The sequence below is a fragment of the Lepisma saccharinum genome, chromosome 22, assembly GCF_977018435.1.
Source record: "Lepisma saccharinum chromosome 22, izLepSacc3.1, whole genome shotgun sequence".
Taxonomy (NCBI): Eukaryota; Metazoa; Arthropoda; class Insecta; order Zygentoma; family Lepismatidae; genus Lepisma; species Lepisma saccharinum.
This window is the reverse complement of record NC_139250.1, coordinates 3,009,575-3,033,517: the sequence shown is the minus strand read 5'-3', so window position 1 is coordinate 3,033,517 and position 23,943 is coordinate 3,009,575. Positions and strand designations below refer to the sequence as shown.

Genomic DNA, 23,943 nt, shown 5'->3' with positions numbered 1-23,943 from the left:
GTTAGGAAACATAGTTAAATTTGTTTTTCAAAATTAGAATTTTTTTTCGGGTTCGAAAACCCCACGAACCATTCATAAATAGCCCCACAAACCATTCACGGATATCCCAACGAACCCCCATGAACCATTCACAGATAGCCCCACGAACCATTTATAAATAGCCCCACGAACCATTCACGGATAGCCCCACGAACCATTCATAAATAGCCCCACGAACCATTCACGGATAGCCCCACGAACCATTCATAAATAATCCCACGAAACATTCACGGATAGCCCCACGAACCATTCATAAATAGCCCCACGAACCATTTACGGATAGCCCCACGAACCATTCATAAATAGCCTTAGAGATACTGGGCGAAAGGGGGGGTTATAACCCCCATCAACCTCACATTGAGCATGCCACTGATCCTGTGCACGTCATGTTGTCGCAAGTTCGTAATCAGAAATGATGAACAGTAACTCACGTTTATTTACGTTCTAGAACTGTTACACAGTTACAAAACCGCGTATTTGGAAACACTGACCGGTTGTTACGTCATGAAACACTCGCAAATATTTGGTTCACGTAGTAGACGGACATCAAGGGAACAGCTTTCGTGCATCGGAGTGACATTAATGTCGAAAATTACATGATTTACTGGCAAAAAAATTTCAAGGAGGTGAAAACAAACTTCCAAGACCTTCCTAAAGTATAAATAAAGCCATTTCGGTAAGTACTTTCTCCTGTAAAATTGAAGAAATACGTTTTGGGGATACGAAAATTTTACCCAGAAAGTTGTTTTCCTGGAACATTCTAGCAGGTGGCCTTCCCTTGTCAACTGTACTTTCACCTGACAGGCTATTTAGCTAAACATTTCAATTTTCTTCGTAAAACAATGCGAAAAAGTTTTTTTTAAAAAAAAATTGGATCAGATGAGTGTTGTTCACGGGTATTTCTTGGGTCCCAAAGGTTGAAACACTGCATAACGAATGAAAATCGACAAAACACAAGCACGACGCGTGATTTTGTAGGAAGGTGTACATGCCATATTGTGTCTCAGGCAAGCGAAAAGACTACAAGAAAGAAGTACTCGTAATGTGAAAAATTGCAATTACTTTGATCAAAAAAAGGTCAATACACCTTAAGGAATGTTCCGCAAAGCAGATAGGTAAGTACGAATGTCAAAAATTGACGAAACGAAGAAGTTATAGGTGTCCGACGGATAGTAAATTTTTACCAAATAAATTTCTGCCTTGGTGAGCATTTTGAGTTTTTCATATCATGGAAACAAGGCTTAATGGTGATAAAATAAAACGTAGTATTAGTTTTGTTGCATTTAAGAAAGCCCATTTTTATGCTATACCTTTTATAACTAGTTGTATCATGGTTACCAGGTGCTTCTTCTAACCAACATTCTTTCCTTTCAGCATGGTTTCCGAGCCACAGAATTCCAAAGGCCAACGACACCTGCTTAGGCGTTCAGTGGTTCTCCTCTGCACGGACTCTGAGCAGCGGCCTCTACTGGCAGCCGAAGCGATGCGACACCAGTGGAGGCTATGTCTGCAAGAGAAGGCTTCAAGGTCAGCAATTGCAACATCCCGTGCTAGGCATCCTCATTCTGTTTGTACTCGTAGAGCATTTTTTTTAGCTGGGCGTGTTTTATTTCATGTAAGAAGTTACTTGGTAAAAGAAACACACATATATACAGTAGTAGGAAGCATATTGAGGTGATACTTGTAGTGATTCAACACTACCTAACTACAAAATTTCTGTAGCTTGCAGCGGGAAATCCAAGACAGCTACTTTTTGTTATAGCCATGTTGGAAATTAGCTAACGCATTGAAATTGCACACACTACCAACAGCACCATCAATAATAATAAATAATAATTTCAAGCAGAGTTGTGGCAATCTAGTAGGTTGGGAATCTGCCTGCCTTGTGAGAGACCTGGGTTCAATTCCCAGAGTGAGTGGTCTAAGGTTGCAATTTTTCCAGCCTTATCCCTGCATAAAGAGGCTCTTGGGTTAACCTAGCCTCAAATAAATGACTGTGACTACCTGCGGCCAGGGGTAGAATAATACAGGGTGCCTTGTCACCACGGTACCTGAATTTTTAATACAGGGTGCAGCTAAAGATCTGATGGTTTGTAAGTAAAAATAACGAATGTATTACATAACATTTGTACATGGTTATGTATTCAACAGATTGGGGTACATGTGCCATTTAACAGGCAATAAAAAAAAATCTTTACAAGAAAGGCTTAGGTTTTGAAGATGGCATCATCGAAGTGGTGTCCATTTCGTGCCATAACTCTTCAAGTCTCCTGCCGAAGCTGTCAAAAACAGGCTGCAACATTTGATTTGGTATGGCAGCAGATCAAGCCACCCCCCTCCCTTTCCCAGACACGTCCTCGCATTGCTACGCACCAATGAAAACTGGCAGATCATTTTGCTGCATGCATGTTGAGAACTGGGCATGGATGTTTGTAAGTGTCCATTCATCATATCATCACTCATCCCCTTCTTCGCAAATTAGCCAAAAGTTGCACAAAAAGAGAATAAAATAAAGCAAATCAATCAAAGATCAAGTGGCCATTGAAGTTCGTGAGTAGCACTATAATTATGATTTTGGTCGTAATGCACGCTATTCCTTTATTTCAGCTTTAGGGAGCACTCTGGATCTGAACAAGACCATCAACGGGAGCAGCGGAATCCTGACGTCACCCAACTTCCCAGGCAACTACAACAACAACCTCAACTACTGGGTGAGGATAGTGGGACCAGATAGGACGCGGGTGATAGTGAGGTTCTCCAAGTTGGATCTCGAACATCAGGATGATTGCCTCTATGACTTCGTGGCTCTGCGATCAGGAGACATGGGACCAGAAACGCACTATTGCGGATCGCAGAACGGTAACACAGAAAGGTAATGTTTTTTATATTTACAATAGAATATCTTTCATGTATCAGCAATATAAATGCAGATAAATAAACAAATTCCCTATTGGAACATTTTAGCATCTCTGTTATTACAGTTCTCTGGAAATTGGAAGATTATTTTCTTAAATTTCAGTTCAATTTTATAAATTATTCAGGAGTCTTTAAAAATTTTATATGTGTGTGTGTTCATTAGATCCCATTTTGTTATTTCTTAATATTTTAATATTTTCACAACTCTTCTCTGTGTACATTGCACTTCTTGTGAAAAGTTACCACTGTATTGAAAATGATGTGCCTGAAAATTGCAAGTAATGAAGCTGGGACACAATGCCAAGATGTAGTCACTCCACCCTCGGAAGTCACAATGTAGTCAGCTCACGATTAGTGTTAGCATTGTTGCCACACAATAGTTCTCACAAGCATCAATGATGTAGTTCCCAAAGCAATTAAAAGATTTTCAATTTGCCCCAAAAAGACAAAAACTCAGAGTACTTATCTAGTCTCAGATGCTGCTTGTTACACACCTTATTTACATATTACATAAAAGTTCAGTGCTCTTATGTACACTCGAAGGAAGGTACACTCTATGTATTTACTCTAATTCACACAGATTGTTAGCCGGCCCCCGTGGCAGAGTGGTTAGCACATCATGCTACAATGCCAGGGGTTCCGGGTTTGAATCCTGGCCTCGGCATGGATGTTTGTGTGTCCATTCATCTTATTATCACTGCCAGACCCTGTGGCTGAGTGGTTAGCACATCATGCTGCAAAGCCAGAGGTCCTGGGTTCGAATCCCGCTCGGGCATGGTTGTTTGTGAATGTCCATTCATCCATTTCATCACTCATCCCCATCTTTGCAAATTAGCCAAGAGGCACAAAACGCGAAGTAAAATAAACTAAATCAAATCAAATCATATCATCACTCATCCCCATCTTTGCAAATTAGCCAAAAGTGGCACAAGAAGCGAAGTAAAAGAAAGCCAATCAATCAATCAATCACACAGATTGGGCAGTCTCCACACCACTCACCTGCCAACATTAGAGGGAGTGGCTATTTGACTAGTCAGGATGCTGCTTGATGATTTTCTCTACCAAATCACACTAAACACTCAGGCATCATCACACAATACATACCACTGACAGTACAGCCTATGCTGATAGGGAGCCGCTGTGGTCTGGTTGGTAGGGTGTCTGACTTCCATGCAGAAGACCTGGGTTCGATTCCTGGGGTGGGTGATCGAAGCTCAGAATATTTCATGCCTTGTTCCCATAAAGCAGCTCTGGGGCTCACCCAGCCTCAATTAAATGAGTAATGGGGGTAAAGGTGGCCAGAACATGGTGCTGATCACATCACCCCAAACATGGGCAAGATTGATATAATGTTTGGAAGCCTACCCCCTCAACCCCTATATATGCCTCATGGTGCAAAGTGCACGGTGATATTTTTCTTTAACCTTACCTTACCTATGCTGATAGGGGCTTATACTGTTTCGAGACACTGTTCCAATACTCATTCTCCACTCAGACTAACTGATGATCAGGGCCTGGATTTTGATAACCTAAAAATCTTTTAAAAATGACCTTTAAAATGATAACAAAAATCCTGTAAAATGACCTAAAATCTTTGAAAAATGATCCAAAAATTCATAAAAAACTCAATCTGCTTATAAGACGTAAGCACGTTGTTTATTCCCCTCAAGATCAATGTGCTTATTGAAAATGGTATGTATATTTATATTGTACACTTACTTTATGGATCACAATCAATAACATTGGGAAGAATTCACAAATATATGTCCTCACCAAATTCTGAGATTATCTGCTTCAAATGAGCAGCTTTAGATGGCTTTATCTTTGGCATTTTAAATCCACTCGACACCTAAACTCACGAATAGATGAAACAGAAGTCACACCTTCCCAACCACGAATATCGGACTAAGATGCAAATGTTCGTGCTGAGTGACCTTCAAAAACACAACGTTCAGCTGCACCAACAGTTAAGCTGTCACTTTCTTTTGATTCTTGAGCACGCGGTATTTATTGTTAATTTTCAAAATAAACTTGTATGTTCATTCCGAAACAAACAATTTAACAATTGCTCCTTCACCTTGGTGTGTTGTACAGACTGTGAATAAGAAACTCGACAATGTTGCATTTCGCGATTTTCAGACAGGCTTTGTTGCGTTGGTAGTTAAACACAGAGTAAGTACCGCAAGATAACATTCAGACAAAACAGAAATTGTTGAACTTCTTATGTTTCAATATGCATTGATACAAAATTTTAAAAAAATGACCTAAAAATTACTCAAAATTTTAAAAATGACCTACAAATTAAAAAATTGTAAAAAATGACCAAAGACCCAAGAAAATTACATTGCTTCAACCTGAGGAGGGTGTTCAGGATTTCTGTAGTAGTAGTAGTTAGCAATGTCTACGTTGCACCAGTTAAAAGATTAAATGTCATCAAAATCAGGGCCCTGCTGATATATTTTCCTGGTAATCTGCAGGGCTCCTGTTTGCAAGGGCACAAAGGGATAAGCTCTCATTGGTCCCTACTAATTACAAACTGCAGGGCAATGTCGATTGAAGGTTTGCCAACATGAGAGTTATCAGACACACTTATCGTGGAGAAAAAGGGAATCTATCTTGAATTAAAACAGTCTGCAAGGTGATTAATTGTCACCAACTGGATGGTTGAGAATGAAATTTTGGTAAAAGGGCATGGAGTGAAATGGCGATTGTGAGTGTCTGCAGAACAGAGTTAAGAAGGGAAGGAAATGGGAATGCCTGAGGGATGAGAATATGCTTCTTTCCTACAAGTTGTTTACATTTGCTCAATGGAAACATAGGAGCGGCAGCTAACAGCAGGAATATATGTATATTCATAATTGTTCAGTTACAAAATCTTCACAAATTAACTTCTAAAGTGTAACTGTATACTTGATTATGTATGCCACTTTCCATGTTGCTGAACATTATTTACATTGTGATTCTTCCCAAAATAATAAATACATAAAGATATCAGTTGTACAGCCACTGGCAAAGATAATACAGTAAAAACTGCATATCCCGGAATCTCTATAAGAAGGAAACCTGTAAATACGGAAAAAAAAAGTCCCCAGAACGGACCGATTTTATACCTGAAAATGACCTGCTTAAGGTGGAAACCTCCTTAATGCGGAAATGGAACACAATTTAAAAACCAACGAGATGTTTTTATTCTCAGTAAGTTGGAAATTTCTTCCTTTATTTTTTTCGCTCGCAAGAAAACAATGCAATACTGTAACTGGAACACGCCTCTGTTGCCACTCGCTTATCGATAACATTGTCGATATGGAAGAGTGCGCTACAATACTCATAGCTGTTAGGATTCCGTTTCTTTCTTTCGTCATCTTTCTATTTTTCTTGTTATCTCTCTTTGTTGCTTTCTTTTTTTCTTCACTTTTATGTCAATCTTTCTTCACCTCTCTTATTCCATCTTTCAATCTCTCTCTTTCCCTCTTTGCACATTGCGGTACGACGCCAGGGGTCCCGGGTTGGAAAAGATACATAAGTACGTGCTCTACGTTCTTATAATATTGTAAAAAGTGTACCAACATGTTGTGTAGTTACATAATTGTAATCTCTGCTATGCTTATTGCAACTGTTAGGCATTTTTATTCATGTACATACATGCATTAGTACTCTACATTATAAGTAATGCGATATGTAAATCTGTCTTTCCATTATTTCCTGCAGCGCTCTATACTGTATTTAAAGTCAACACTGTATAAGAAAGAAAACTGTTAAGATGGAAAATTTTGTTCTGAACCATAATGTTCCGGGATGGACAGTTTTTAGTATAGTAGGCAAATTGTGCACCGCTATTTTCATTCTTTCTATTCTTCATCCTGTGTTTTGAAGAATGGAATTCTGTTGATGAAAAGTAGATGTTCTCTCCATATTGACATTTCTATTTCAATTCATGATCATCACATACTTTTTTTTTATTCTTTAAAGGGGGGAGAACCCCCGAAGTAAGCATTGAAGGGTATGCGGGTATGAAGAGTATTATCCTGGTTCCTTAAAATATACCAGGATGTCAGTTGCGGGAATTTTTTAGTTTCCCCCACCTTTACATTTGTTATTTATTGGTTCAATTTTACAATATACAGGGTGTCATTTTAATGGCGCCCACGGACCACGGAAACGTATAGAGGACATCAAAACAAACAACTTTTCTCAGTAACATTTTTCTCGTTGGTGCATCATTTCGGCGCTACAATCGTTCAAAAAAGCCCGTTTTCCGCCTGAATGCTGGCAACCACACACAACATTTCATTGCATTTGTGACGTCATATCCCGTCGTGAAGCGATGCGTTCCAGGGTTGCCAGGAACACACATATTCTGTGAAAAATAATATAGCTACAACCAACCACATGTAACACTACGGACCTCAATTTGTTGTTATAAAAGGGCTGATGATGTTTTCGTGTGTTTTGGAGAAATAGAGTATTTGAGTGAGCGAGTTCTTCGAAAAACAGTTCGGGTAAATGTAGTCATTTCAGAGTAAGAATATTACATGTTATTGCAAATTTGACATGGTTATATCCTAATCAGTGACAACTAAATGTGTGCATTTGTATGAAATACAACATTCAATAACAATAACATGTTAGTGAAAACAACGTTTGTGTTCCACCAGCCCTAAGTACGACATTTAAGAATTTGTGAACCTAGCTGAATGATAAATGACTGATTTGTAACTACATATATTCAACTATCTAACACGAAAATAAGTTAATTGCTATGTATGTGTCCGTATTGTTGTGCATAAGTTGTATGAAATTGTGCACTTCAAAGTGTAAAGGTCACGTATTCATTATCTAGACATAATAGCAAGATATTCAGTTATATTCTCAAATAATATATTTATGTTCAGTTTAAAGGAAATATGCGCAAGATGATAAATATGATGTCAAATAAATATTATGTCCATTAATGAATTTTTACGACTTCGTTCAATTTTAATTTTGTGGTTAATTTTTGTACCTTAGTACCTGATGCAAACAATGCATGTTATATTCTCCTTCTCAAGGAGACCAAGATCTTTATGAATATTATGATGTAGTTAATGAACAATATAAATAATGTGCACACCAGAATTTAAGATATGTAAAATTAAAATCTGCACAGAAGTTCCTAAAATTAAAATTTGCTCTTTACGAATAGCAATTCTTAAGTTTGCACAGTCAGTCAGTGTGATTTCCTGTAACCTATTTGCATTCTTTTTAAATTTATGCTTCGTATTGACAAGTATGAGAGAGAGATATTAATGTCACAAGTGCAAGGGAAAATATAATTCCCAACTTGCATGTCAGTGAAATTAATGTTGTACCAATTCAACTATACATCATTTCAACGATTAAGTGCTTTTCTGGAATTCGTAATCTGGGCCAAGTTTAGATTGCAGGGTGATTATATCTTCATATACACACACACACCTATTTTACATGGCACGATTTCGATACACATCCATGTAGAGTTAGCAGTATAATGTCGTTAGGAAAGGGTGAAGCACACGTTGACATTCATGAAACCTACGACATCTCCTGAGAAAAGACTTGCATCATATATTACCTCTTAAGATTTTCTATTACCTGGCTTGTCTACCGAAAAGGAATATAAATTATAAGAGTTTTATAACAATAGCAGCATTGTCCTGATCTTGTATGAGGACTACTAGATTCTCTTGCATTTTGCTTAGTGTTCATTAATTAATGTAAGCTGCTTTCATTATTATTGCCAATGTGTTTTTATTCTCTTTGTTAATGTAAACCCCTTCCCATAGGTTTGAGTTAGGCGAATTAAGTTTGGTGTTCTTAGCATCCAGATGTTTCGAGTAGGTTAGGCTAGTTTGTTTGTAGCATAAGTATTTAACACTTTCACTCCTCGCCTGTTCGTGTGTGTACGCAGGATTTTTAATGGATGAAAATGTAACTCATGACTGCGGAAACTTGTGTAATCAAATACCTACATGAGTTCTCGGAAATTAAATATGTGTGCAAAGTACACTTTGCGTTTGCAAAGTTTGAAAGTTTATTTAATACTAAATTTCATTCTTACATACTCTTTCCTCATCTTCATGTACGTAAAACTTTAGAAAGTTATCTTTCATACGGAACTCGGAAACATGAGTTAGTTTCACACAGAAATAAAATACGTATGATTGCTGAGAATTCTTTAACAATTAGTGTGTTTCTAAGCTTGTATGTAATTTCTAAGTAATATTTTTCTGTGATCCTTTTCTCTTCGTAATTTGAAAGGTAAGGGCAGGTTGTGAAGAACAGCAAACGGAAGTGGATATATCGAATTTTGTCTACGTGTAATTTATTTGCGAATTAAAATTTCATTCTTATTCAAGTTTTTCCTTTTATTATTGTTAATATTATTGTTTTAATATTCGACCATCCAAAACAAGGAATATACGGTTCCACTTTTCAAAATAAAAAAGAGAGATGTTTATGTAAGAAATCACACAAACTTTAAGATTCCTTATTCCTCTACAGACTTTTTTTTTTTAAAAAAAAAGGTATATTAAAATTAATAACTAAATAGAATGATTACGCAATTCAGTAAACCAACTGTGGAGTCAGAGACTGGGCAGTTCAGAGATAACGTTCTGTGGTGTGTTCAGTTTTATTTTAAATTCGCATGGTCTCTGCAACGTGTGTAAAGAGACATCTTTTCACTACCGAATGGTGCCAGTTTTATTTACCTTATTATTTGAAATTAGAAATAATTAGCGTGAGGAGAAGTGCAACCTGTAACACGTCCAGAGTAAACCCACCTACTTGGGTGTTCTAAATACGCCACTGGAATAATAATCTAGTTCAGGAACGGGATACAACTATTCTTAACACATTAATTACTCTGCTCAACAAGTTTTAGAATAAAATCAGGATTCACTGACCTTCTGAAACATATAGTTTAATACCTTTGTTCGAGATCTTATGATAAACACACGTCAACTGCTTCTTTCCCTGTGTTTGTTATACTCCATTTCCCTAAATATATTACAATATTATTGTTAGTATTAATAACAAGAACAACAACTTTCGAGTGAGATTTGTTTATTATATTAGTATAGTGATTATTGTACAATAATAATCATAGTCATGATAATAATGTTTTTGTTATTTTTTTCTATTATGCAAGATTTATCAATGTCAAACGCCCATAGTGTAAACTTATTTATCCCTCCTGTATCCACGATTGAAATGCAGGTAAGAAAAGTGAGGGCACGGTAATATTTTTTTGCAATATAAAATGAAATTCGCCTCCCCGATGACGTAGTATTAGACCATCGGGTGGTAATCAAGGTGTACCGGGTTCAATACCCGGTGAAGGCACACAGTCGTTCGGATCCCACTTTAAACTATAGTTTTAGTGCCAATTAACCTATCTGGGCTAAAAAGTGGACTTAAACAAAACTCAAACTCAAAACAAAATTCATAGATAACAAACAAAAACTACTAATACTAGTAAAAAAACAACAACAAATAAAAAAGAAACTAAAGCTAAAAGAGCACGTGCTCAAAATTTCCACCCTGCGTAGCGAGACATGCTTCAGCCCGTCTTCGAATACCAATTTGCACGCGTTGCAACATGTTAGCATCAATTGTAGCCACTGCTGCGTGCAATTTGGCAACTAGCTCTTCAGTACTTGTTGGTGGTGCTCTGTACACGATTTCTTTCAAATGGCCCCAAAGGAAGTAATCTAGTGGACTGAGATCGGGCGAACGAGGTGGCCAACGTACAGGTCCGTTCCTTCCTATCCATTTATTCGGAAGAAATCTGTCCAAGTGCTGTTTTATGAACCGAGCAAAATGTGCTGGCGCTCCATCATGCTGGAAATACATTCTGAGGCGTGAATCCAGTGGCACATCTTCCAAAAGTTCTTGTAGTGTGGTCTGCAGAAATTCAAGGTACTGGTGAGCGTTGAGGCGGTTTGGAAGCAGAGCAGGCCCTATCAGTTTAGTGCCGACTATTCCACACCAGACATGTATTCCCCATCGAACCTGGTGACCGCGCTCTCTTGTAAGATATGGGTTGTCATGTGCCCACCAGTGGCTGTTATGAATGTTGAAAACACCGTCCCGAGTAAACAGTGCTTCATCTGTCCACAAAATATGCTCCGAGAATTGGCCATCTTGATCTAATTGGTGTACCAACCATTCGCAGTACACACTACGACGATTGAAATCCCCAGGCATTAGATGTTGTGTCCTTGTGTAGTGGTACGGATACAGTTCTTCGTCTGCCAGAATCGAATGTACCATTTGTCTGGACAAACGAAACCGGTGACCGATGTCACGGGTACTTTGCATTGGATCTTGCTGAATTGCAAAGAGTACTTCCTCTTCAGCACGTGGTGTTCTCACGTACCGCGGACGACCTCTGTCCACCTGAGGAGAAGGTGCGACATTTCCAGTATACCTCATCCGAAGATCCAGTCTGCATATTACTTTAGCATCAGGATGACGCCTTGCTGGATAACGTTCGGCATATGCTCGGGCTGCAACTTTAGCACATCCACGCGATTCCCCAAGTAACATATACATATCGCAATATTCCTCGAAGGAGTACTCCATTCTATTGGCACTGTGCAAACCACCTAGTTTCAAAAGTCCGAGTCGGTATTTTTCTACTTATAGCACCCGTTGCCATAGATATTGCCAGATTATTGACCATTATCATCATTCATCAGCAATATTTTATTCGACTTACAGCTCTGACTTTGGCTGTTTATGCCCAGCATACATTTTCATTTTGAATACATAAAAGACACACTTTAGGTATACATTTCTGCCAAAAGTTGAAATATATTCTTAAGAAACATGTTTACATATAACTACATTCACTCGTTCATTTCCTAAAAAATTCAATTTTATATTAGCTTGTCTCAAAAAGCAATCACAATATATCGAATATCTGTTGCGTTCAAAAATGAAGTCAAATGTATGAAAAAAAACACATTTTATAATACTTTGAATAAAATGTTTATTTTCTGAAAAGTATAAGTAGGACATTTGAAAATAATATGATGAACATCGCTCTTGAATTACTACAATCACAATTTGGAGATTTTAAAATGGATTCTTTGCAGATTTATATGTTATTCTATCCACTTATCGTTCTGATACGTTGTTCCTGGGATTGTAGAGTGGGATCCACTGTACCGTGCAAATTATCCATCACCATGTTCGTGCACTTTATTTGACCCAATAAGAGCTTCAAGAATTAAAATAAAACTCAATACAAGCTATTGACAACTTCTGGAACAACAAACATAAAAATCCATCGCTTAAAAATACACAAGATGGAAGAGAGAAATTAATGAAAATAGACATGGATCCTACTGTATGTGTTTCAGACGTAATGTAACAATGTGAACCTCGGATGCTTCCATTATCAGCACCACAAACAATACCACAACGCGTGTATCAGGACAAATGTATAGACGTAACCTGAAGATATCAACCTTGCAATGATATTTGCAAATATTGAACATGTAGGCTGAGAGACAAAACCCGATATAACCACTTTCTTTTGAATGCGTTGTTTTTTAATCATTTTTATTATCGTTGGTTCATTTCCGGGTTGGTCTACTGGACGCGTTTCTCCCTTCGTTTTACAGCTGATAATGTGGTTGGTAGTTTGCTATTATTCACAGAATATGTGTGTTCCTTGCAACCCTGTCGTGCGCTGTTTCACCGCAGGAAATAACGTCACAGATGCGATCAAATGTTGTGTGTGGTTGCCAGCATCCAGGCGGCAAAACGGGCTTTTTTGAACGACTGTAGCACCGAAACGAGGCACCAACGAGAAAAATGTTACTGGGAAAAGTTGTTTGTTTTTATGTCCTCTATACGAATCTGTGGTCCGTGGGCGCCATTAAAATGACACCCTGTATAATCTATCTATCTATCTATATATACAGAGTGTCCGAAAAGTCACGCAACCCGGTGTTTACGACCGTATAACGGAATAGCGAAACGGAATTAGAAGAAACGCTTTCTGCCAAGAGAATGCCCTATATATTGGGAAAATTTAGAGAGACAAACATATGTAAGAACATGCATGTTTTAATAACAAATAAGCAAAGTGTTGCCAAAGGCGGAAAAAAAATATTTGCAAATAGTGTGTATTGATGCACAGAACTCACTGAGGTAAATTATTGCAACATTTCACAATACCAACGAACAATTTGGATGGCCATCTATTGAATTTGACAGAAAAAGAACTTTGACGAAGTTTCAAAAACATTGCAGAAGGGAATAAATGGGCTGTTCCAAAAATCGATGTTTTCACAATATTACGAGGGACACTGGCAACACTGTTGGTGTCACGTGTCACTAACAGACGTGTTTCACCTCAGGCTATCACACTAAGGAACTTTTAACGACAAAGGAGAAAGTTGGTTATTCTCGAACATATGCAATAAATTACATACACCTTGTAACCCTGAAATGTGTGTTCAGAAGAACGTGTATCAATTGTCATGTTTTCTCTGCCTTAGGTGGTTGCTGTTTGCCGCGAACGGCATTCCAGATTGTGTCTACTTATGCTGACGTCGTGTGTGTGTTTTTAAAATGCCATATTCTACCCCAGGAAAGAGTGTTTATTGTTGAAGAATATATCCGAACATCGTCATATTCTTGCATAAGAGAAGCATTTAGGGATACCCACATTTCAGGGTTGCAAGGTGTATGTAATTTATTCCATATGTTCGAGAATAACCAACTTTCTCCTTTGTCGTTAAAAGTGACTTAGTGTGATAGCCTGAAGTGAAACACGTCTGTTAGTGACACGTGACACCAACAGTGTTGCCAGTGTCCCTCGTAATATTGTGAAAACATCGATTTTTGGAACAGCCCATTTATTCCCTTCTGTAATGTTTTTGAAACTTCGTCAAAGTTCTTTTTCTGTCAAATTCAATAGATGGCCATCCAAATTGTTCGTTGGTATTGTGAAATGTTGCAATAATTTACCTCAGTGAGTTCTGTGCATCAATACACACGATTTGCAAATATTTTTTTTCCGCCTTTGGCAACACTTTGCTTATTTGTTATTAAAACATGCATGTTCTTACATATGTTTGTCTCTCTAAATTTTCCCAATATACAGGGCATTCTCTTGGCAGAAAGCGTTTCTTCTAATTCCGTTTCGCTATTCCGTTATACGGTCGTAAACACCGGGTTGCGTGACTTTTCGGACACACTGTATATAGAAATTGATGTATGTGTGTGTGTGTGTGGGAGTGTATATTTGTTTGTTCCGGCATAACTCTCGAACGCCTGGAGCTATTTCAACCAAACTTGGTACACGTATCACTTGCAATCTGGAAATAATATTTTGTGGTAAGACACCCCTGGCACCACTAGGGGTGTGGGAAGGGGTGACATGTAAAAATAATCGAGAAGCACCGATATTAAATTCCACACAAACAGACATCCGTGACTCTATGCAATCTGCACAACAATAATGTTTCTGGGGTTGTCTAACATTTAGGCTATGTTGCGAATGGAATCCATAGTTTTCGGGACAATCCCAATGCGGTTCAACTCAGAGTTCATCACCTATCGGCATGAGAGGTGAGAGGGAGTGAAAAATAAAATGCCACAAATGACCTAGATTAGTGTGGAATCCATAGTTTCGGAGTCGCTATGCTAATTGGTGACATTCACGATCACATTTAAAATTAGTTACATTTTACACTATAGTTAGAATTCATTATTTTCCTGTCTAATACAAGATTGGGATAAATAAATACCCTGGCCGGATAATCAGCTAGTAGAATATAATACAATACATACAGGGTTCCCACACACCTGGAAAACCTGGAAATCTCAGGGAATTTGAAAAAAATACAAATCTCAGGGAAATCTCAGGGAAAATCTTGTATTTCATTAATGGTTCCCAATGAAACAAAACTGAGGGATTATAATATGCTCCTGTCTGTGGATAATCCAGGCTGTTGTAGCATTTCTCTTTCAGCAAGGAACTCATATCTATTTATTTGTCTGTTTCTTGTTTTAAATGTGATTCCAGGGCTGGTGGCCAAGTGTATACCCTCATAAATTTTGCGCTTTTTAAAATTTAATTAGCCGATTTCGATCTTTTACATGACGTAAAATATATTTCAAGATGTGGAAAACGCATAATAAAGATAACCTGATGTCCAAAGTTAACCAATGTTCATCTGATTTCCCTTATTATGGAGTAGTTTTAAGTTTTTTCTTCCTTCTTTTTTTACAAAATAGTAAAAAAATGGAGTGTCCTGTTTAGGGAAATTTTTATTTTCTGCCATCTTTTGTGTACAATATTGTTGATTGTGTATTTGCTGCATTTAGAACAGAATTTTAAATATTTACTTAGTAGTGCCATATATGAATTATGTACTGTTCATAAATACTTGTTCATATTTTAAGTTTTTGATCATGTTCAACTATTGTTATAGTCATGACATGACGTGAATTTTTACATGACTCAAAAGCTCACATATGGTAAAATGGAATTACTTGTAGGACCAGCAGATCTACATTAATATCATGTAGTGAGATAGTTTTCTCAACAGATATGCCAGAAATTGAATATCATGAGGTGAAGGCCAGTCGAATGGTGTATACTTAACCCCCCATCAAACTTGCACTTGCAACTGTCACTAACTTACCATTACGTACTAGCATTCCTCACTTCTTCATCTTAGATTAGGCTTGTGTTGGAGCACTGTTAAGTTGGTTTTGATTTTATCACATTGCAATGCATATGTGGAAAGTGGGTTTTCTGTAAATAAGCAAGTTTTAATAGAAAATTTGAAAGAAGAGTCTGTTGTGGCTATTCGGCAAGTTTATGATGCAGTGAAAGTGGTAGGAGGAATGTCAAATATAGAAGTAAGCAAAGATATGATCCAGAGTGTTACAGGTGCACGTATTAGATACGAAGAAGCATTGCAGAAGATGAGAAAGAAATGTGATCACAAAGACGGCAAAAGGAAATAAATGAAACATAAAGCAAGTGAGATCCGTGCTTTACAAGTCAAACAACAAAAGATGCAAGAAGAAGCAAAGGCTATTTCAGAACAATTAAAAAAACTTGAAGCTTCTGAGAAGTAAAGTTTCTTAATTTGCTGTATCAGACATTAAGTACATTTCTGTTTTATTCAGTCGGTAACACGTCTGACTACCGGCCGGTTCAAATCCGGGAACTTTTCTAATGTTGGAAGCGGCCTCGGCGCCCACCCAGTGTCGAATAACATGGGTACCTGGGGGAAACCCTGGGTGGTAAAGACGGTCAGGGGCGTGATGCTGATCACATCACCCCCTATACGCCTTCATGGTGTGGTGCTACGCACAGGCGAACACTTTACTTTTTTACTTTATATTTCAGTCTCAGTAACTTATAATTCCTTTTTAAATCGGTACTAATAATATTTTTATATGTTTTAAAAATTCCAATATTTTTTTTGTCTTAACTATTACTGTATGCATTACAGATTAATTGATATTGTATCCATTTATAAACATGTATGAAAAATGTGAAAATATTTCTATGTTCTATGTTTCAGAGTTGTTTAAAGTTCTAGAAAACTGGTCATCTTTGTTCTTAATTACATGCAAAGAAGTGTAATTTTATTTTATTATTAAACTAGTTTTGTTATTTGCATCAGAAAACAACAGTAATAAAGAAGGTGAGGATGGTATGTCTATGAGGGGAAATGGAGGAGGCCATTGTAAAATTTTAGTAGTCATTTACTGTGCATTCAATACTCTGGAAAAAATATGAGTATTCTGGAAAACTCAGGGAAATCTCAGGGAAAATGGATTTGGAGTTTGCGTGGGAACCCTGTACATAGTATAAGATATATAAAGAATAATACAAACATTGTTAGTTTTTTACATAATTAATTGTGGTTGATCTCGCTATTCTGTGGATCAAAACAGCTTTATTAACTTCATTTGTCATTTGTTCAGCCTGTTTGTGCGACAGCATATTTTGTTATGTATTCAATTTAGAGCTGGAAAACCGAAGCCTATTAATGTTAATTCTGGAAACCAGAACCAGCAGGGTATAGAAATTGTGTTCGTTAGATTCTTTATGAAGTGCAATTGCATTGATTGCATCTGCGTCTTCCGTCCTTTCCAGTATTCCAGATCATCACATTCTGGGAAACAGACTAAATGAAAAAGGGTGGTGGACAATTGGCCTACTGTTGCTTTTTCATTGGGTGTACCAAAAGAAAGGTAAAGTGCTCCCCTGTGCTTAGCACCATGCCATGAAGGCGTATAGGGGGTGTGGGGTTAACTTTCTTGAGTGGGGGTGATGTGATCAGCATCATGCCCCTGACTGCCTTTACCTCCTAGGGATTCCCCCAGGTACCCATGTCACTCAACGTTGGGTGGGCGCCGGAGCCGTTTCCAACGTTAGAAAAGTTCCCGGATTTGAACCGGCCAGGAATCGAACCCTCGACCTTTAGCATGGTAGTCATACACGTTACCGACTGAGCCACATCGGCCATTGGGTGTACTATGCTTGTTTATATGCCAAAACAGCACTATTGGCTGGTGTTTTTTTTTCATGATGGATCTCGTACATTAATTATAAGTCACGCACGTTAAATAAATACATATGCTGTTTACAATACAATATGTTTTTTATTAATTTCTCGTGCAAAAGGTTATGTATGTGATTTTCCTTTTCAGGTTTACATTTGTGTCCGAATCAAACGTAGCTGTTTTGCGCTTCCATTCCGACTACTCCAGCACGGGATCTGGCTTCGAGGCTAAGTGGGAAGCAGTTGATGTGTCTGGTTGCCCCTTTCAGACTCTGACAGCGAAGGAAGGCAGCTTACAAAGTCCAAACTTCCCAGACTTTTTGCTCAGTAGCATTGAATGCTCCACAACCATCTTAGCTCCAGGTAGGAAACTATGTTTCAATGTCTTAAAGAGGTTTTTTTTTCCTTTTTTTCCCCACGTATGTTATATTTTAATAATAATAATAATAATAATAATAATCTGTCGCGCAACAGCCCATGAAGGGCCTAGGCATACCTACCGACTGCCGGTCTCCCTCCCACGCTTTCCTTCGTCACCTCTAAGCATGGAGATCTTCAACCAGTATTGGAAAGTCAGGGGGTTAGCCAGACGTATCCCCAGCCATTATAGTAGGTCTCCGTGACCGGATGTTTATTTTAGGCAATGAAAATACAGGGTGTCCAAAAATCTCACAACCAAGATTTTGAACATTCGTAACTTTTATATAAAAAGTGATAGAGACCTGAAATTTATGCTGGATATTTTTAAAACATTAAACAAGAATATCACATGCGGGGAAAAAGTTGCTAAGGTGTAAAAAAGTTTTTGTATGAAGTAAGAACACACATGAATAAAAGACAGCCGTGGAGATGCTCGCCAAAATTTTTGATGTGTGTCGGTCTGTGTGGGTATTTATCGAATTGATAAATGAACGATAAAAAGAGCATGTTTTTCGAAATTACCAAGCTTTTCTGGCAACATTGGTTATGTCACAGAGCAGTATCAGGTGTGCCTGACATCTGGTTATGCTTTTGAATCAGCACCCAGATGAAAGAAGAGATTCAAAATTTATCATACAAAAAGATGAGGTAGGTTGTGTTTCGTACAATTTTGTACATTTTGCGAAAATCAGTTTCTGAAACAAGCTGACAACAGAAACCGTAACTAGTCTAACCAACTTACATGCATTATTTTCACAGCTAGAATTCTAATAATTCCTACGTTGTTAGGTTAGGTTAAGTTTAGGGCTGTTACAAACCCATTTTCACAGCATGTTAGCAGCTGGATGTGCTCTGCACCCAACCCATAAAGTAGGTGGTGTATGTGTATTACATAAATATTATATATAATAATTAATTATACATATAATTATATTCAGTAGGTCGAAGTATCTGGTTGGAGTTCACAGATTTTGATCTCGGATGGGGAGATTCTGGATCCGAATTACAAACGGGAGGAAGGAGTGAACCAGAAGCAGTGTTGGAACTCGACCTCGGTGGAGAGACAAAATCGTTCCGTCCCTTCCAATCAGCCGGCAAGGTCACGGATGGAGTGTACCTGTCTTCTGGGCAGGCACTAATAGTTCGCCTGAAAACAGGAGTCAGGCCGCAGGGACGAGGATTTCGTGCTATCTACAGAACATGTGAGTGAAAGAGCTTCCCCACTTGAATTTGCCAGGCAAAATCAATCTTTATTTGGTAGGATTTGCTTTCGGAAATACCTGTTGTTATGACTACGTCATGTCGTTTTTTTTCCTTGAAACATGGGACAAATATCTTGATGATACATATTTTTTTAATTGCTGTGATTTCATTACCATTCGATTTACTGAAGAGACCACAAAAAAAGTGACAAAATGAATTGCACAAATTTAAAGAGTTTTTGAGTTATTGACTTTCAAAAAAGCAAAAATCCCAAAATTTGATGACATTTTGAAATCTTTAAACAGCTGTAGATCAATAACATACTGGTAATGTGCGAATTACTCACAATTAAATATAAACTTTAGGCTAAAAGATTAAAAATCGGCAACTTACGTGTGTGAGTATGAGATTTTTCCTACTACGTTTCGGAGGTTACACTACCTCCTTCTTCAGGTTGAAACGATGTTATTCAGACACCTGACATGGTGCCTCGTCGTGAAAGTGAAGGTTAAGGATTTAGGTTAAAAAGTTGCTAGAAGGACACTTTCTAAAAAAGAATATAAATTACACATCTAAAACCGCGCAATACTATAAAACAAAAGAATATCCAAGGCTGAAGTCGGCGACCTGCCGACCGATGCTCAGGGTAGGCGAATGCGTTCGGCAGGTCGCCGACTTCAGCCTTGGATATTCTTTTGTTTTATAGTATTGCGCGGTTTTAGATGTGTAATTTATATTCTTTTTTAGAAAGTGTCCTTCTAGCAACTTTTTAACCTAAATCCTTAACCTTCACTTTCACGACGAGGCACCATGTCAGGTGTCTGAATAACATCGTTTCAACCTGAAGAAGGAGGTAGTGTAACCTCCGAAACGTAGTAGGAAAAATCTCATACTCACACACGTAAGTTGCCGATTTTTAATCTTTTAGCCTAAAGTTTATATTAGCTGTAGATCAAAAACTATTTGACCTAGAGAGCTCAAATTGCTGTCATTCCCTTCTGCTTTTGATGGGATTTAATTTTAAATGCAACATCAGTGTGATATTTGAATTTAGTAATTTTTAAAAAACTTGAAAAAAAGTTTTTTTGAAAATCTCAAAAACGCCATTTTTATTTTTATTTTTTCAAAAAAATATATGATTTGAAGACATCAATTGGCTATTTGTGTGCAAAATTTCATAATGGGATGGACATGGGTTCCCATGGAAATTAATTTTTTGTATTGTAATGTGTGCGAAATTTGCTAAATTTGTTGACTTCCACGTTATAACCACAACTATATGCTGAGTGGTTGATGTTGAAGTCTTCATATTAGTCTATTTTATAATTTTTGGACTACACATATGAAAATATCTCAAATTTATCACTTTTAACATCAGACAAGCAAATTGAAAAATGTACGAGGGGAAGTCATTAAGTAACAGGAATCTTATTCTAAACTTCATGGAGATTAATGCACAACGAAAATTTGTCTTTTGGCACTCAAAATGGTTCCTTAGCAACACACCATAAAGTTGTTGTGACGATCGACCAGTATGTGCCTGCGCAGTAGCTTGTACAGCATGACCGCTCCTATGTTGACTTGCACTGTAGAAGAGCAACGAAGTGTTACTAGTTTTTTGTGGTCAAAATTCAAATACCACACTGATGTTGCATTTCAAATTAATGCCCATTAAAAGCAGAAGGGAATGACACCAATTTGAGCTCTCTAGGTCAAATAGTTTTTGATCTACAGCTGTTTCAAAATGTCATCAAATTTTGGGATTTTTAATTTTTTGAAAGTCAAAATCTCAAAAAGTATGAGCGGAAAAAAATTTGGCAGTTTTTGTCCTCTTGATAGGTGCAATGTATAATCAAAAAATCTAAAAAATCTGAACCCTTAAGGTTAAAAAATAATTATTATCGGTTGATTTGGCATGGAATGAGCCATATAATATATAATGAAGGATGGCTATCTTCCTTGTTTGGATCATGAGATTATCGAAATACATTTCTATTTGAAAATATGACCCAGTCAGGTCTTTGATAGCTATGTGGTGGCTCACTCACAGCAGAGAGTCTGGCGCTGCCACTAGTTCAGGTCTTCTGTGACATGGGTGAACCTGTTCTATCCATCACCTCATGTAAAAGGATATTTCATTATTGGCTTGCTTGACTTGAGTTTGTTGGCATAAAACTGGGAACCTGCTCTTGGAGAGCTCTCAGACCAAAGTGACATGCAACAGGCAAAACACCTCTGGCACTCAACCAGCAACATGGGTGTTTCGCAGCAAAGTCCCTTCAGTGAATAAGAAAGCATTCACGAACAACAGATAGAGGTGACATGATGCATGCCATTGAGAAACTTTGAGAACTTGCCATGTTGCTTTGGTTTGAAGAGTTCCATTTATTTCAGAAGGTTGGTTTTCTAGAGACACTTGTCACTTTGGTCTGAAAACTCTCTTAAAGCTGGCGATGTTATTATTTTGGGGGGAAATAATTACTTAGCAGTGAGGGCTGGTGGTTCTGAATTAGGGTGAAGGGCTAGTAGGAAGATAATAGGTGATAGAGGAAATTAGAGCAATAGTTACACATATTTTTTTCTAATACGTGTGGTGCAACTATTGATCTAACTTTCTATATTACCCTATTTTCTTCCTCCTAGTCCTTCACCTAATTCAGAGGCACCAGCCACCACTGTTACTTGTATTACCTTACTTATGTTGACACATCAAGATGGTCTCTGTTAGTATAATTATTTATAATTATTAGAGGCATGCATATTTCGGTTTTGACAAAAACATGAAATGTGAAATAACACATTGTAATATTCATTTTTCAATGTTTTTTAAAGGTGTGAGGTGCATTTTCCTACCATATTTTGTCACAAAATGATGCAAAATGTACTGTAAAAAGCGAAATAGACTCTTAAACATGAAATTTACGGTTTATTTACCGACGACACTTTCTGAAGTCTGAATTATCCTGAGAGTTATGCAAATCACGAAAAATTGATTAATTATCTGATTACTACAAATGTTTATTTTGTTTAATAAGTTTAGTTTTTAAATCAAATTTACGATTTGATTCACCATTAATATATGGCTCTAGTAATTATATTATATGTTACTTGAATTCCCACTTCTATGAAAGGCCTTCAAATTCTTTCCAGTGAGAGAGGTGAAAGAGGAAAGGGAAATCGACCTGCACAACGTTACCTCAGGTCTGTTGATGCATCTGAACCACCCAGCACCAGTGCCATCTAATGTGAATTTTGTTCAACACCTGATTGCCCCGGTGGGACACGTTATCTTCCTGGAGCTGTACAACGTAACTGTTGTGAACCGGAGCTGTCCCGATGGGCAGATAGAAATTAAAGACAACTTCGCGGACAGCAACGGAACAGAGTGGTACTTGTGTCAGTCCTCAGATCCCGCAGCCAATGTGTTCGCTGTGACATCGTATCTGAACACGATTCATGTTTCTGAGAGAACTGGAAGTGGGAAGCTGAAGCTCAATGGCTCTTTTCATGTTCAGGAAGGTAAGTTATTTACGGTGGCATCAGAACAAGAAGCAACCTCTCCTATATTTTTCCTGCATCTGATTTTCTTAAAAGAGGGAAACTGGATCAAATATACATCTCCCTGTCCAACAACCTGGGTAAACTAATAGTCAGGTACATTGTGCTGATTAAGTTTGGATTTACAGAGTCAATTTGATTGGTACAAGAGAAAATTCAAACAGCAAATTAAAACTTATAGGAAATAACCTACTTATTGTAAGTGGATATAAAGTAAAAGTAAAGTGCTCCCCTGTACTGCGCACCATGCCAAGAAGGTGTATAGGGGGTGTGGAGTTATGGGCTGGGTGGACACCAGAGCCGCTTGGACAGGTGGAAAAAATCCTGGTTCTTCTCCACCCGAGGATCGAACCCAGGTCTCTCGCATGGTAGTCAGACACCCTAATGACAGCTACCGCAGCTACAAAAGTAAAGTAAAGTAAAGATAAAGTTCCCTGTGCCAATAGCACCGTGCCATGAAGGCACATTTAAGGGATGTGGTGATAGGGCCCCACACATTCTCAATCTCAGCCATTTTGGAGGTGATGTGATCAGCACCACACTCCATTCACATTTACCCCCAGGTACCCATTGATTTGAGGTTGGGTGAGCCTCAGAGCCACTTTATGTAGGGACAAGGCTGGAAAAATTCTGGCAGATCACCACCCTGGGAATCGAACCCGGATCTCCCACGTGGCAGTTAGACACCCTCGCAACTAGACCACCATGGCTCAAGGATATAGAGTAGATCCCCCATATCTCATTGTATGAGAACCAGAGAAATGTGACTCCAAAAATGTGATTTTTGGCCTTGTTTAACATATCTGGAGTCAGATCAGTGTATCTCCACTTCTAGTCCTTAGCAGTAAGGTGGAGTCACGTATCTCCAATTTACTGACTCTTCCTAACCCCTCCCTGTGAAATTTTATGACAAAATGGTTTCCCGTTCTGTGTTTTTTTTTTCTGAGTTTGTGTAGTAATATTTTTAAGTAGCTACTGCTTCAGCACAATTCATCTGAGTATCATGGATCATACGTCTTTCTCTTCAGAATAGAACAGGCTTTCAAATGGTACCATGGACATGTGTACATCAAGTATGAGGAATGGGAAATCGGGGTTAATTCTGGAAATTTCCCTCCAAAAAGTCTCTTTTGGTAACTTTGGAGCCCTCTGGACCGGCCGTCGATATAGGTACCCAATTATAATCTACCTTTAAAAATACTATGGTCTATACGTAATGTGTCTGCCAAGTTTCATTGCA

At 37.9% G+C, this 23,943-nt stretch overlaps 1 protein-coding gene across 6 annotated transcripts in view; it reads left to right on the top strand.

Annotated features, from left to right (window-relative positions):
- LOC146004935 (uncharacterized) overlaps positions 1-23,943 on the top strand; it is a 470,180-nt gene that overhangs the window by 396,626 nt on the left and 49,611 nt on the right. For 5 of the 6 annotated variants that reach the window (XM_083143992.1, XM_083143989.1, XM_083143991.1 and 2 more), the window contains 5 exons: positions 1,414-1,566; positions 2,647-2,911; positions 17,671-17,885; positions 18,881-19,144; positions 22,296-22,664. In XM_083143992.1, the coding sequence (XP_083000118.1) occupies positions 1,414-1,566; positions 2,647-2,911; positions 17,671-17,885; positions 18,881-19,144; positions 22,296-22,664 (1,266 nt within the window). The remainder of the gene's footprint in view (positions 1-1,413; positions 1,567-2,646; positions 2,912-17,670; positions 17,886-18,880; positions 19,145-22,295; positions 22,665-23,943) is intronic. The other variant, XM_083143988.1, reaches the window with a different exon arrangement.